This window comes from Pseudomyrmex gracilis, unplaced genomic scaffold (genome assembly GCF_002006095.1).
Source record: "Pseudomyrmex gracilis isolate BER0280 unplaced genomic scaffold, ASM200609v1 scaffold_186, whole genome shotgun sequence".
Lineage (NCBI taxonomy): Eukaryota > Metazoa > Arthropoda > Insecta > Hymenoptera > Formicidae > Pseudomyrmex > Pseudomyrmex gracilis.
In genome coordinates this window covers 103937-119799 of record NW_018020770.1, presented here as the reverse complement: position 1 = coordinate 119799, position 15863 = coordinate 103937, and the positions used below count along the sequence as shown (strand labels likewise).

Sequence of the window (15863 nt, the reverse complement as noted above, 5' to 3'; positions counted from 1 at the left end):
GTCTATTTTAGCGTACATTAAAACAAATAGCTTTCTTACAAAATCATAAATGTATACATATTTAATTAATTAATTAATTATTTATATTTATATTTATATATATATATATATATATATAATGCGCTAATATAACGTTTAACTGGATTTGATATTAGCGCCGACTGACTTTCGACCATCCATCATCCTCCAAAGGTCGCCTTCGCTCGTCGGATCGGGGCGGAAGTCTGTCATCTTTACGATCGTCTCGCCTGAAAAAAAAAAATCATAGAAATTCAAAGTTCAGATAAAAGCTTGATTGAGTAATCTATAAATTACAACAAAGCAAAATTTTGATAAAGATATTTGTAAAATTTCAATTTAACAATACATTATTTACTGTTGAAAAATACTCACTCTCGCTTGGGTAGGTCTTTAGGAGTGTCTTGGGGCGGGTCACGTTTTCGCCAATCTGAATTGGTATTTCGTGACGACGGTTCATCGCGACGATCACGATAACCGCCACCGCCACCGCCACCGCCACCGCCACCACCACCACCACCACCACGACGATCGGTAAGACGACCGCGATCTCGATCACGATCGTCGCGTATTGTGTCGCGCGGAATCTCTCGTATCTGTAATAAATTTGTAATTTCTATTGTAATTCTTATTCTTTAACTATCCAAGTGTGTGCGTAAAGAATCGCGTAAATAAGATGATCCGTTAACTTTGTACGGATTTTTTTATCATCGTAATTACTGATTAACTGATAACATATTCCTTGCATATTCCTAAATGTCACTCTACTACTATATAATAGATTATTATAAAACAATATACAGTACACGAAAAATATATACTTACTCCACGCCCATCTATTCCGCGATCGCGATCACGTTCACGATCGCGGTCATCTTTCTTATCGAAACCGCGACCGTCCAGTTTATCACGATCCTTTAAATCGTCTCTCTCTCGGTCGAACGTATTATCATCTTTTCTCCACTTATCCGCGTCTTTCTTCCATCTGTCCGGATCGTCGTTTCTTCTCCATTTGTCTGTGTCACGTCGTTCCGGTTCTCTTCTTTTCCACGACGAATCCTCGATTTTGTCATCGCGTTTTCTCCAGCGGTCTGTTGTTGTCTCGCTTTTGAGTCCGTCCGCTTCTTTTTCTGTTGCGCGCCGCCATGATTCCATTGCTAATAAAGAAAAAGAAACGAATTAAATTTCATTAATATCATTTATAAAAATATTGCTCCGAAATATGTAAGAGAAAAAATGTGAATATATTTGTATTTACCGCGACTATCTGAGAATTTTATTTTAGTGATGTAAAAAAATGTAATATACTTACGTTTAGGAGCTTCCCGATCCCGATCCCGATCCCCACGTTCACGTTCACGTTCACGTTCACGATTATTATCACGATCGTGATCTCTGTCTAAACGGCGCCAGGTTGATGATATTTCTTTATCTCTTTGTCGTTCCTCTTCCAATTTGCGCTCGACCTCGGCGTCCTTCGCTCTCATAATTTCGGCTTGCTTTTTGAGTTTAGCCAAACGTTCGGCTTCTCTCGCCTCTTCCTCGGCTCGTCTGATTCTCTCCTCCTCTTCCCTTTTAGCTCTTTCCTCCTCAAGACGTTTCTTCTCTTCTTCTTGTTTGATACGCAATTCCTCGAGACGTCTTCGTTCCGCTGCCTCCGCGCGTTCCTTTTCCCATTTCGCTTTCCTCTCAGCCTTGCGTTCCATTTTTCGTTTCAACAGTCGTTTGGCGCGTTCTTCGTTCAACAGCTTGTTGAAGTCCTTCAACTTCTCTAGATACACGTTTCTGCGCTCGGCTAAGATTTTGGTTAGGAAGGCGTCCTTGTCTTCTTTCATACGCGCCAAACGTTCTTGAGTCGCAACAGCTTCCTGTCTTTCTTCGATAGCCGCAGCAATTCGCTCGTCTTCCTGCTGTCGCCACAGCAGTTTCGCTTGCTGCATCTTCTTCTGCATAGCCTCTTCCAGTAAAGGAATTTCCTCGATTCGCTTAGCACGTTCGAGATAGTCGACTTTCTTCTCTTGGGATTTGAGCTTCTGCTGCATCTCCCTACGTTCTTTTTGCAACTCTTCGGCTTCTCGCGCCGCGATTTGCTCCGCATCAAGCTTTTTGATCTCGTCTTCGTCCAGTTTCTTGAGCACCTTCTGCCCGTGACTGGTCTGAGAGATCTGCTGCATCTTCTCCTTAAGATGACGGTCCTTGATTTGTTGAATCTCGCTCTGTTGACGTTTCCGCTCGCGTTCCTCGCGTTCTTGCTCCAACCGTTTCTGCTCGGCCAACACGTGCTGACGCTGGAGCTCCTCCTGTCGACGCATTTCCTCCTCCTCGCGAACCGTATTAATATGTTCGATGTATTCTTTTCTCTCCTCGATGATCTTATGTCGGCCCAATATTCTTTGATGTTCTTTTAGTTTGGTCTCGTGATAGTGAGCGACCATCGCGCTGCGTATCTTCTCGCGCTCGAGTTTCTTTTTATTGGGATTTATTACACCGATGGCACGGTGCAACACAGTTGCCATATTCACAAGTTGGCAGCGTATTTGTTCGGACGGCATCGCCTGTAAAACCGGACCGTCCGGATGATCCTCTCGTTGCGCTTCCGAGAGATCTACACCGAAATGAACACACAGCTTGCCATGATCTATTCTGATCTGCATGTCGTTGTAACGCACGCAGTCAACTAAAAGACGCTCCAGATGAAAATCTGTCGTGAATTTGGCGAGTTCCAGAAGTCTGCTGAATTGTATGGTTTGATAAACTTGAGAAATCTGATGAACTAGACGTACCAGTGTCACGTCCTGTAACGCGGGAATATATTGGACCAACAGGCTGTTCTCGTCCGCCTGCAACGTCTGAATAACGGAATCGACTCTGCTGCAGAGTTCTAACGGATGAAACTCTACTTCTAGCCACGAGTACAATTCTTGTAACTGCGGCGATGCGAGATTGACGACGTTCAAACGAACGATATCTTTTAACAGAGACAAACGTGTCGGCGGTTGCGAGAGACCCAGGAGAGTCGCGAGCTTTTGAGCTTTTTCCAACGGGCTCTTGTCGGTCTCTATAAAACGATCAAATTCAGGATGTGCGGACGGCAATGGTATCGACAATGTCGCCAATAACACGCGATTGGCCATTCGCTGTTGTTCCTCCGAGGACATGTTCTTTTTCATTTCACGCGACAGTTGCAGAAGCTTGAACAACGCGGCCGCGTGAAATAGATAATTGCCAGCTTTCCAAAAGACCATAGCCAACTTTTGATAGTAATTGGCCATTGTTTTTGGTACGGGAAGCTTTTTGGACAGATTCATCATACCGTGTACGTCCTCCGAGGATTTGAAAGCTTCTTGCCACAGTTCCATTTGTATCGCGGAGTCCAACTGATTTAATCTAGTCTCTAAATTTAACTGTTGTGTTTCTGCCTTATTCATAGAAACGTTTGATACAAGCGGTGGCAGTTTACATATCTCTTCGAGATGTTTTCGTAATTTCTCGCACAATTTACGAAATTCAGTCTTACGATTATACTCAAGACAAAACTGGAAGGCCATACGCGCGATATCGTGATAAAGAGTTTCTACGTGGGCGTTAGTTCTAAGTAACTCCAAGCATTGGCAGTACGATTCCCACAAGAATTTCACCCACGGTGTCAAAATGGTACGATCGCTTCTGTCTTGTGCATCCTCCCCGCTGACCGCAGAGAGCAGAATGCTCTCAGGTGTGGCAAGATTATCAAGATCGTCAATGTCAATCACAGCTTGTTGACTCTGCTTACGAGCTGCGTTTGTCTTTTCCTCAGCCATTCTCAGATACCCGCGTATCACATTTTCTAAACTGCCAACGTTGACAGATTGAAACATATTTCTGTATTGGAACAAGCCCTCTTTCGCTATGTGTGATTTTTTCAATTCCACACAAAGGTCCAAATACTTGAACATTATGGGCTCCAGCACAGACTCTGACCAATTGTACGTCCATTTTTTATTACGGAAGACTTCTTGTAACGTATCTAACGCTCGAGCTGGTTTCCCCACCTCGATAAACTCTGTTTCAGAGAAAAAATATAAGAATATCATTTCAAATGTTAATGAGCATTTGCATGTTACAATAATTAATATGTGCAGTTTAGCCATTCAAATTTATTGATAAATTTATACTTATTCAATGTGTTTTTTGCATACAACAAAAGAATCTGATAAAACAAAGCATTGCTTTGTCTCATAAAGTGAGTTATTAAATAAACATATGGACTTCAAAAGTTAGTAAAACCTGTTATTCCAACAGGATGCGGTGATGTGAGGAATGTAGTCACATATAAACATGCATTGGAGTATAAATGTTCCAGATTTGAAACGTAAAATTCTTTTTTAACAAAAATAAAACAACAGTAAAAATGGAGTCTCTAAATGCACATAGTTTTCCACATGGATTTTTTAAACAAATCGAAGTTTCCACGCTAAAACTATTATGCCGGTAGTTTTTATATATTTTTTTCTAAATTTATATAAAAATTTGTAAAATTCTAGTTTTTAATATATGATTGTTTCAGATATGGAGCATCAGCGCGAATTGCTCAAAATACACGAGGCACGTGATCACAGCGCACGCTCACGATGCTCACAACCAAGTCAATAATAATTTTCCTAACCTGAAAAACATTCGTTAACTTCAACGCTCGATAACTCGCTCCGAGGAGCGCATCGAAGCTTTTTTTTTTCTACCAGATTTCTCGCGGTTTTACGCGAAAACGCGTCGAATAATCGTACATTTATCAATATTTGAGATGAGATGGTTCAACTGCGGAAACAAACCTAATTGTAAAAAAAAAAAAAAAAAAAAAAAAAATGAATTTACTGAGCGAAACATCGATAAAGCAACTTGAGAATAGAGGGAGAGAGTAAAGAGGTTAGATTGCTTCAACGAATGCTCGTAAATGTTCTGGAAATAAATACTTTGGCTGCTCGGCGATAATAAACGTCAATGGCTGTAAAATTTCGTTTTTAAATAAAGCAGCGTACGAGAGAGACCACGTGGCAAAGCCTCGCGCGTCCGCGATCGCGAGTTTTCGGCTCTCGATTCGATTCGATCGGCCAATTTCGCGAGAAGATTTCTATTATCCGAGTAAACGAATCGAACCGATCGCAAGAGCATCGTGAACACAGGGATATCAATAGCTCGAAAGTACTCCGTCGAAAGAGAAAGGCGTGACGACGGACTTTACGGACCACTGTGCGGACAATTTTGTGTTTCAACACGCCTTCGAGATTTTAATCGGAGCTTTCGCATTAATGGAGCAGAAAAATACGTGTTCGTCGCGCGAACGTGTTTCACGCCTTTTTCTTGCCGAACGGAGTTGAAGCACGGCCATCGCGGACGTGTCGCAAAATCTCACATCAATGACAAACCGATTACATACCATTTGCTCGTTTTAGAGCGTTTTCTGGTCGCTGACCGTATCGCGCCATGTTTTCTTCACGTAAATTCTACTCGAATTAGCATAAACACCGATTTTCGTTTCAGTGCGAGAAGTAAAAACGTAAGCACCGATCTGTCTGGATCACTCCCAATCAAGAACGAACGATTCCGCGTGGAAAATGGCTCGCAACGCACCGTGCGGTCGAACGTGTGATTCCGTAAGTGAGCGAGCTCTTAAAGGAGAATGTACTTCGACCGCGTGTACCGGATGAGAAAGGCGGTCACACCGAGGAGGAAAGATGGCTTCCGGTTGTCGAGCTGGTCAATACACCGTTTCGCAATTACCGTTCGCTAACAAATCGCGAAATCGAACGCGAACAGTTTTCGGATCAGAAATTACGCAGCCGGGAGCAAGATTTTTCGATTACATTTAACTGTTATGTAATCGCTCTTGTTCGGTGTGATTGAGCAACATTTTAATAATCCCTTGCGCGGGAAGAAGCTTCACTTCGGCCAATCACTTTTCGTTACGTGAATTCGCCTTAAGACCTGGGAACGTTAAGGCCTGGTTTATGCGGGCCTTAGGCCGGATCCTCATGCGGACACCGGCGCTTTGACAACCGAACGTTGATTGGTGAAAAGCGGATGGTGAGGGTAAATTAGAGCTGCAGAGGCGGATTTAGGTATGGTCTTTATGGGCTGCAGCCTGGGGCCCCATTGTGATTAAAAATAAACGGCAAAATCAACCGTTTTTTTGCCATAAAAATAATTCCAAGTGCTAGCACGGGTAAACAGTGTTAAGGCCATTCTACATAAGACGCAGACGCAGGTCGCAGGCCGCTGCTCTCGTGGAATTGACCAATCACGTAAGTCGATTAGCTGATTTGACAAACGTGAATGGTCAATTCCGCGAGATCAGCGTCCTGCGACCTGCGTCTGCGTCTTATGTAGAATGACCTTTAGCCCAAGGCCCCCAAAGTTAACGGTCCGCCTCTGTAGAGCTGCCATTTATCCTCACCATCCGCTTTTCACCAATCAACGCTCGGTGTCTGCATGAGGATCCAGCCTAAGATGTTAATATTTCTGTTTATACGCATTCGACAATGGATGCGTTCAGACAACTCAATAGTTGCAAAACGGTTGAAAGATAATCACTTCTGATTGGATCATACTTTTGGAATCGCAGCAGATTTTGAAGAATAATCCTATCATAAGTGATGATCTCTCAACCGTTGAGTTGTCTGAACGCTCCCAATTTCGTATAAACAGAAGCATTGAAATCCTATAGTTGAACTGTACCAGTTCCGGTATAAGTTAACAGTTATTACCCGCATAAACAAGGCTTAAACAAGGCCTTATTTGTCCGCATAAACCAGGCCTAAACTCCATGTTTGTGACGTATAAATTGGAGCTTGTTATTTTAAGCCTGTTCTACATTGATCGCAAGCGCAAACGCAAGGAAACAGGTCTCGTAGAATTGACTAATCGTATTGATCAAATCAGCCAATTGACGAGCGTGATTGGTCAATTCTACGAGAAAATACCTTGCGTTTGCGCTTGCGATCAATGTAGAACGGGCTTTATAAGCAAACAATCTCCAATCAGAAGCTTGCGAGTGCGGTCGATTTGATTGGCGGACACGGAGTAGAACTGGATAAGAATTAAATCTGCATTTTCGCTCAATCGAACATGAAAAATACACTCTTGTTACATTTTATATCTTTTATATTATATTTGTATAAATATTTCTTAAAAACACGTAACAATACAATAGCAAAATCTAAGACAGTGTCCAATAAGAATAAGAACTTGCGATCATCTTAAAAAAAGATCAAAACAATTATAAGAAAATTCATCAATAATGAATATCTTACATTTTTTTTATTCTTATTTTTCACTATCTTAAATTATTTCGTAAAGAGATTTTGATTTTGAGAAAAGCACATATCACAACATAAAGAGATTCTCAGCAATGGCCAAATTAATAAGAAAACTTTCTACAGCCGGTGCCAGATTCTTTTCTCTAAATATCTCGACTGAGATCATTTTTCTGCCGTCGGGAGTTTGGACCGTAGCTAACGAAGTCAACTGATTCAAAAGATCTTGGGTTTTGTCATTTATCTCAGAGATAATCTGCGCTTCCGTGTAGTTTTGATTCTCACACAATTGAACCATAAATAAAGCTATCTCTTTATGAGTTTTTGTCATTGTAAGACTTTCTAGAATGATAAGAAAAGTCAAATAAAATGTTAAAATACATATTTGATTTGTAATTGGAAACAAACAGAAATGACTCAAGGGTTTTGATATATTACCTTTCGCATGCGGTGCTATAGTAATTTCTCGAGCAGGAATGTTTACAAGCAGATCATACATATCGGTTCTCAAAGATATTGAGCTATTACTGCAGCCTGCCACATAGTGTGAGTATCTCTACAATAACAATTATACCCTATTCAAAACAACTACAATACGTATAACAATAACTTGATATTATGCATTCAAAACAACTATAATATGTATAACAATAACTTAACATTATGCAGTCTATTTTAAAATTATATCATTTCTTACATCAAATACATACCTTTAATTCAGTTACTTCATCATTTACTAAATCAACCCAGGGAAAGAGATTGTCAGTGACTTTTCTGTGTTTCATCAATGCAGGGAATGTTCTTATCCATTTAAGAAGTTGCTCCAAGCTGTGATGATACACAATAATTCGCTTTTTCAACAAGAGAGAAGTGTATATCAAAATTGTTTCCAATTCAAATGTTTTAATCAACTCTCTGACATTGGTGCTGGCTGTAAAACGGTGGGTATTAAAATCATCGGAAACAAATGTTCCGTTCTCTTGTGTAGAACACGATCCTTTTGTAAACACAGAAAGGTACAACTGCAAGATCTCTGTTGGTTTGCCTGTTTTGCAATACATTTTGCTGAGAACTCTCGAGAGCACTTCGTATTTTTGTGGATTAAAATCTTTTGCAAAAAGAACCAGTGCAAATTGTTTTACCTTTAAAAAGTTAGAAGAAAATCATAAAACAATAAGATATATCACAACAATGTCTTGAGTATACAATGAGAATGGTTTTCAACAAAGAGTAAATTACATAGATCATTACTTTTGGTAACTTATCAGAGTCAAACACCTCACTGCAATGTATGTAAAACCAGTCGTGGCCATGTCTTGCACATACAAACACATGGGGAGAATTATGTTCTAGTTTCAAATTGCATTTTCTTGTGACTACAACTTTTTGAGAGTCTGTTACCGATGGATATGACCACGTCCACAGAACATCTCCATTACAGTCCTTCTCTACAAGTTTTATTCTGTGTTAAGGACAATGTAAATACTTATCACATTGTGTGAAAATATGTATATTATATTAATGTAAAAAATAATATAGTATAAAATTTTATACCTATTATACTACAAGAGAGTAAATCTGTCAATGGTGCCATTTTGATCTGTTTGTAGTAGACTTTGACAAGTAAGAACAATTTAACACTCTTAAAAACAATATCTTCAAGTATTTTCTTATTAGCATTCTCTTCGTTGTATACAAAATTATCAAATATTCATTATAATTGTCTCATATCAAATACATTTTGGAAAAAATATATGTACATTTACATTAACAAATTAGTAATTAAATTTTATTTTTTATCGCGAATGCAAAACAAGGTTACATTTGTCATTTATTCTCTTTGTTGATCAGCAAGTGCACACGCGTACGTGCACTTTCTCCACAATTTTCTCTCAATCTCAATGGATAATGAATCCTAAAGCCCGTTCTACATTAAGCGCAAGAAGCAGGTCTCGTTGAATTGATTAATCATTGGGTGCGTTCAGATAACTCAACGGTTGAGAGATCATCACTTATATGATAGAACTATTCTTCAAAATCTGCTGCGGTTCCAAAAGTATGATCCAATCAGAAGTGATTATCTCTCAACCGTTGTGCAACTGTTGAGTTGTCTGAACGCACCCATTGGTCATCCCGCTGTATCAAGGGCCTTCTACAATAAGATATTAGTAATAAATCAGAAATCAGAAGCAAGAAATTGACTAATCACAATCGATTATTCTTCTGTGATTTGACTGTGATTGGTCAATTTCTTGCTTCTGACTTCTGACTTATTACTAATATCTCATTGTAGAAGGCCCTTCAGAGTTGCAAGATCGAGCAGAGAGCAACGAGAGATCAAAGCGGTGGGGAGAACCGCCCTCCGCGTGCGCACACGGATGGCAGTTCTCGCTTGTGTGCGTGTCCCCACCGCTTCAATCTCTCGTTGCTCTCTGCTCGATCTTGTAACTCTGGGTGCGTTCAGACAACTCAACGGTTGCACAACGGTTGAGAGATAATCACTTCTGATTGGATCATACTTTTGGAACCGAAGCAGATTTTGAAGAATAGTCCTATCATAAGTGATGATCTCTCAACCGTTGAGTTGTCTGAACGCACCCTCTGCTTGCAACTCTGCTCTGCCGCTGTTACGCGCGTCGATTCGATATTTCGAGAATCGCAATATCGCGCGCTTCGATACACTCGTTCCGGGCGGGCAGACGTGACGAACGCGCGACGCGGAGCGGAACTTCTCTTCAAATTATCAAGTATTTCTAACCGATTATTGTTATCTCATACGTAAATATCGATACTATGTATGTGCTACAAAGTGTCGGGCGTTCAAAGTAATCGCAAGTAGTATCGCGCACTCATCGGTAACGATACAGGCGAGTTTTACGGTGAAATTATTTCGCGCGTTCGCGAGACACAAAATGGCCGGCGCGCGACACGGAGAAATTGTTTCGCTATTTCTCGCGTTTGTTATCGTCTCGCTCGCGAATATCAATAGTTCGCGTGTGTCGAAAAGTGGACGGATGTACGCGCATAATTCGACACATAATTTATATCGCGAATAATAATCGGCGAACATTGCGGTAAATCGCATCTGAAAGGAGTTTACAAGTTAGTGTCATATTTGCAAGTTTACAACAAAATATAACACAATAATATATTTTCTGTTTTAAAATTTGAACTTATTGAATTATAACTTAATTTAGAGATTTACTAATTTCTTCTATTGTTAACTTTATTAATTTTCTTTTGCTTTTTGTTGTTTCAGATACAAAATGATAATTCACGCAAGGAGTTTGCGGTACCGGAGGAACCGATTCGGGCTATTTGAAGACAGTTCAAGGGTTAGTGTCATATTTACAACAAAATACAACATTTTTGTTTTAAAACTTGAATTTATTGAACTTTATATTGAGAAATTGAATAATTTTTCTTATAGCTAACTCTGTTTATTTTCTTCTGTGTTTGGTTGTTTTAGGTGTAAAAAGATCGTTCACGCAGAAGAGAGAAGTTTGCGGCACCGGACGAGCCAGTTCGGATAATGGGATGCTGGCACGAAGGTATGTTGTTCTTATATTCATTTTTATGCGCAATAAAATATTAAATATATTTTTTTAAAGAAAATTTTAAAGCTTTAATTTATTAAAGTCAAATTTTAATATCTAAGTAAACATCAAAACTTTATTTTCAATCAATTAATGAGAAAATTTTCTTTTTTGTTACAGAGTGGTGTGTAGCCGAAGGTGGCCAGCGCTCGGTGAGTACAACTTTAGGGTTGTGGTGGTGGTTGTTGAAATCAGTGCGAACCGCGTATAGATGTATGTTTTTACGAATTTTTTGAAATATCGAGCACATAATTTGAACATATTTCGTTATGACATACATATAATTATGATGCATTTTAAATTTATATTAAAATATTATAAATTAGTTAGCAATAATTATAGTTATGCTTAAATCTATATATAAAAATCGTAAAACAAATATAAAACATTCTGCCGCTTTTTAAATAACACCTATTTTACATATACATATATCATTGTAATGTGATCATGTGTGTGTTTTACATATCTTTGGAAACTTGTTCTCGATATTTCAATCTCCACCAAAGCGGAAGATGCTGTCCGCTTTGTCAAAATCAACGTTTGAATTGCGCAAACAAATTACGAAGTCTTCGAGTTAAATCGCGATTATTCCGCGAAAAATAGTAGATTCATTTTGTTTAATTTTTTACAAAATCACGAGAGATAGAAATAACATTAAAAATATTCCATTTTGTATTTATTGAAATCTGAGTGCTCTCTGCACGAGATAAATTTTTATCGACTTTTCGAATGTTGAGTCCGAGTTTTTTCATGTCGCGCATATTTGCAATGATTAAGTGAGTTTTTTTCGCGATATTTAAATATATTTAAAGTCGCGATATTTCGAAGTAATGCAAATTAGATAAAAAGTCACATTTTTTATTATACGATTCGGAATAATATAATATCATACGCTTGAATATAAAGCGAAATAATTCTTGGAAACCTGAACTGCGGGACCATCTTCGCAGTGATACACTGCAAAGCCACACGAGCCTCGCGTAACAATATTACGCACATAATGGATCACTTATCGACATAAACCGAAACACTCGTTCCGATATAAAAATATTCTTTATTCGATATGTTTTAGTGGTAGTTTTCGAGTTTTGCCAAATTATATTTTAGAGAAATACGCGATATTTAATTTTATATTTGCAAATTTCTTTATTTTCAAAATTCATTTTCCGGTTTTAATTATTCAAGTGTAAAAAAGGCGATGGAGATTAACATGTGGACTTAAAAAAAGTATAAACTTTAAACTGTATTTTTCAATTTCGCGTGTGTGTATACTTCGCGTCTTCCGCGTCGCGAGTGACAAAAAGCGCTACGACTACGCGGGACAACGCAAAATCTGTTCGATCGCTATCGAGAGGGATCGAAGGTTGGAGAGGAAGATACGTCGATGGACGTCGAAGGGACCGCATAAATATGAGTTGCAAAATTAATTTTCATCTCTTGTTCCTTTTAGCAGAAAGTTTTTTCGTTTTTATTATATATTATAGGCAAAGTATAATTTTATCCATAAGTAAATTATATTTGTAATCAACTTTAACTTATTTACTTGATTAAAAAGATTTTATTATTGTTAATATACTAAATCTCCAAAAAAACTTTATTTGTGCAATTTATACAAAAATATATAGGTCTGTATTTAATACTGTTAAAAGGAACAATTTGTACTTTGCATACGTCCGCTTATAATAATCGCACTGATTTCCGATGGCGCAAACAAGGAATAAGACAATCATACATCGTTGAATGATTTTCTTGATTTGCTGCTTTTATTAGAATTTGATGGTGATAATATATATTTGTATTATACATGTCGTTGTTTTTATATTTGATGTGTTTGTTATTGATTTATTAATTTTTATATGTGTACTACTATTATCAGAACTAATTATTACTTAGTGTTTTTTTTGCAATTATTATCATTTTGCAAACTATACTATACAGAGTATTTTCACGGTTATTGCTTACATGCGTGCATGTGTATATTTACAAATTTACATGTCATATATTTGTACACATGTCGTTGTTTTTATATTTGATGTGTTTGTTATTGATTTATTAATTTTTATATGTGTACTACTATTATCAGAACTAATTATTACTTAGTGTTTTTTTTTTGCAATTATTATCATTTTGCAAACTATACTATACAGAGTATCCTCACGGTTATTGCTTACATGCGTACATGTGTATATTTACAAATTTACATGTTATTGCAACTTATATTTATGCGGTTTCTTCGACGTCCATCGACGTATCTTCATCTCCAACCTTCGGTCCCCCTCGATAGCGATCGATCAGATTTTGATTGTCCTACGTAGCACTTTTTCAGTTCTCGATAATTGGCTCTCGTTATGTCCGGCATCAACCACTGCTCTAAATTATATGTACAAATTTACAGATTTTTCGAATTTAACATTTCAATAACGACGAAATAATCTAATCACATTGTTTTCTAATAATAATTAACGGCTTGGTCATCGTACAATATTCAGTTAGTTGCACAATATATTCACAAGTTGTACAATATATTCACAGTTGTACAATATAACACAACAGCCTTAACAAATATTGATAACTAACAAATATTGATAACTAATGAGTATGTGTAAAACGGTCAATAAGAGCCATTAGCTGGATGTTATTTGCTATATAATATTATTAAAGCCTGAGATTCCAGGTTCGACTCCTGGCTGAAGAGTTTTTTTCGCAACAAGAAATATATAAGGTCTTACGAGCCGTTCGCAGGATATATTTTAAAATATTTTAAAATTAGTTAGGGAGATATCCGGGGTCTTTCATATGTGAGATGCAAATCCAGCATCCCGTATGAATTTAAGAATTGAGATTTCAATTCAAAAAACACTCACTTGTAAAAATTTACAAGTAGAATTCGTTACATGTGTATATATATATATATACACGCACAGTTTCCGCACAAACATCCTGGCTCGTAAGGCCTTATATATTTCTTGTTGACAATTTCAACGAGCCTTAAGTCTTAATTTTTTTCGCAATATTTTAAAAAATTAATTAGGGGGGTATTTGGTGTCTCTCATATATGAGATGCAAAATTAGCATCCTATATGAATTTTAGAATTGAAAATTCTCAATAAAAAACTCACGTGTAAGATTTACACGTGAACACGTATATATGTGCACACATATATACACGAATATTATCGCAAATAACATCCAGCGAATGGCTCTTTATTGACCGTTTTACACACGCTCATTGTTTGAAACTCAGAGCCACAAAAATTCTCTATTAAATTATTGATAACTAATATATTTCGCTGGCTGTTGTGCGAATATTTGAATACAATTGCTACCCGGATAAAGTATTCGAAATTATCGCATCTGTACACGCAAATATCAATAAATAGCTAAAGATTCATAAGCTAAGGTAATTAAATAAGTGATACAAAACTTTTCTTGCTTATTGTAAATATGAAATAACGACACTTATTGAACAACTAGTTGAGCGAACAACATGAACCGTATCATTCAGTTAATATCACGCGATTTGTTTGTCGATGATATTTGTAGAAAATAAAAATAGAAAGAAAACAGAGAAAGATATGTTGAAAATCTGGTCTTTATAAACATATGAGATGGCTCATCACGAAACGCATTGATAAATGACAGCGATTGATGTTTCTATTCGATAACAGTTACTACTGAATATGCGAAATCGTTTTAGTCTATCATCTTCAACGAGCAAATTGCCACTTGATCATCGGGTGCTTTGCCGAAAGGTTTGCTCCCGCTGGGTGTCTCGTATCTGTTAACTTGATACACCAGCATGGTTTCGTAACCGTACACGTCCGTACCGAGTTGCTGTAAAGATAGGTTTTTAGTTCTATATTTGTTCGCGCGTTTTATATCGCCAGTTTATATATTGTGTGATTTCAATTTATCACCTGTGTGAGAGGACTGGTGTTCGTGGTGAAGATACCGACGTATTTCTTTTGCTTGGTGAGCTGCAGGCAGTACTCTTCCATCTGTCTCATCGTGAGTACATTTTCCGCAGGATTCAAGTCGGCGCTCGTCGCCATCATTGAATTGTGAATAATCTGTCCCTTGCCCTTCGGCAATTTGTAATCTCTGATCGGCCCCTCTAGGTACTCGAGAAAGTCGAAAACGATCGTTAACTTGGAGTTCAGTATCAGTTCGGGCTCGTCCCATAGATCAAAGTTGAGACAAACTCCGATCGTTTTGCCGGTTTCCGCCGACTTCATCACAAAACTCAGACCAGCCTCCACGAGAGGATTCCACATGACCTCCATCAGTTCTCGATAATCGGCTCTGGTTATGTCCGGCATCAACCACTGCTCTAAATCGGCTTTTGAATAAAAGCTCTCTGTGATTATCCTGCAAATTTGAACAAATCTTGTAACACCCTGCGGGTCTCAATCGCGAAGTGCGCGTGTACCACTATATGAGACAAAAATCTCCAATTTTTCACCAAACTTACTGGATCGCGTCTTCCTTGTGACAATCGTTCAATAATTCAAAGACGTACGATTGATCGTCGAGCGTCTCTTTCAGAGGCTCCTCGTCGGAAGATATGAGCTTCATGCGGTCCAGCACCTCGGCCAAATTTTTTGCCGTAATAAAATCCGTGATCCCGATCTGATAATTCTGATCTCTCAATTTGGTTACGGTGTAAACTGAATTCAAGGAATTTCCTCCGAGTTCGTAGAAATTCGCGAGCAGCGTCACCTGAGCGCGGCTATTACGTCCGATTACAGACGCGATCGTCGGAAAGAGAACGCGCGCTTTCGCGAGATCCTGACTCAACACGCCGCTGTAATCGCAATTTGTGGTAACGTTGTTTTCTGTAAAATAGAAGTTTTACAGTCTTGTTAGATACTTTTAAAGTCTTGTTAGATACTATTGTGTATACTACTAGTGGAATTAGAAAACAATATACGTACATAAATATATATATATATATAATATA

The 15863-nt window shown here is 38.1% G+C and overlaps 4 protein-coding genes across 4 annotated transcripts in view; 1 reads left to right on the top strand and 3 right to left on the bottom strand.

Annotated features, from left to right (window-relative positions):
- Positions 1-57: 57 nt before the first annotated feature.
- Positions 58-5833, bottom strand: LOC109858074 (eukaryotic translation initiation factor 3 subunit A). The gene is made up of 5 exons (XM_020434971.1): positions 5432-5833; positions 1331-4060; positions 844-1175; positions 394-614; positions 58-248 (listed from the first exon to the last, which is right to left on the bottom strand). Exons 1-5 carry the CDS (start codon positions 5478-5480, stop codon positions 152-154), a joined length of 3429 nt encoding a protein of 1142 aa, XP_020290560.1. The 5' UTR covers positions 5481-5833; the 3' UTR covers positions 58-151.
- A 1347-nt stretch (positions 5834-7180) lies between these two features.
- On the bottom strand, positions 7181-9189 carry LOC109858070 (protein FAM45A-like). The gene is made up of 5 exons (XM_020434968.1): positions 8862-9189; positions 8559-8755; positions 8018-8449; positions 7746-7863; positions 7181-7649 (listed from the first exon to the last, which is right to left on the bottom strand). Exons 1-5 carry the CDS (start codon positions 8899-8901, stop codon positions 7378-7380), a joined length of 1059 nt encoding a protein of 352 aa, XP_020290557.1. The 5' UTR covers positions 8902-9189; the 3' UTR covers positions 7181-7377.
- A 1596-nt stretch (positions 9190-10785) lies between these two features.
- LOC109858085 (growth hormone secretagogue receptor type 1) overlaps positions 10786-15863 on the top strand; it is a 73100-nt gene continuing 68022 nt past the window's right edge. The window contains exons 1-2 of the mRNA XM_020434985.1: positions 10786-10858; positions 11024-11055. Of these exons, the coding sequence (XP_020290574.1) occupies positions 10845-10858; positions 11024-11055 (46 nt within the window). The 5' untranslated portion in view covers positions 10786-10844. The remainder of the gene's footprint in view (positions 10859-11023; positions 11056-15863) is intronic.
- Positions 14478-15863, bottom strand: part of LOC109858083 (tyrocidine synthase 1) — an 8373-nt gene continuing 6987 nt past the window's right edge. The window contains exons 11-13 of the mRNA XM_020434982.1: positions 15375-15738; positions 14821-15271; positions 14478-14737 (exon numbers count right to left, since the gene is read on the bottom strand). Coding sequence (XP_020290571.1) covers positions 14597-14737; positions 14821-15271; positions 15375-15738 — 956 coding nt within the window. The 3' untranslated portion in view covers positions 14478-14596. The remainder of the gene's footprint in view (positions 14738-14820; positions 15272-15374; positions 15739-15863) is intronic.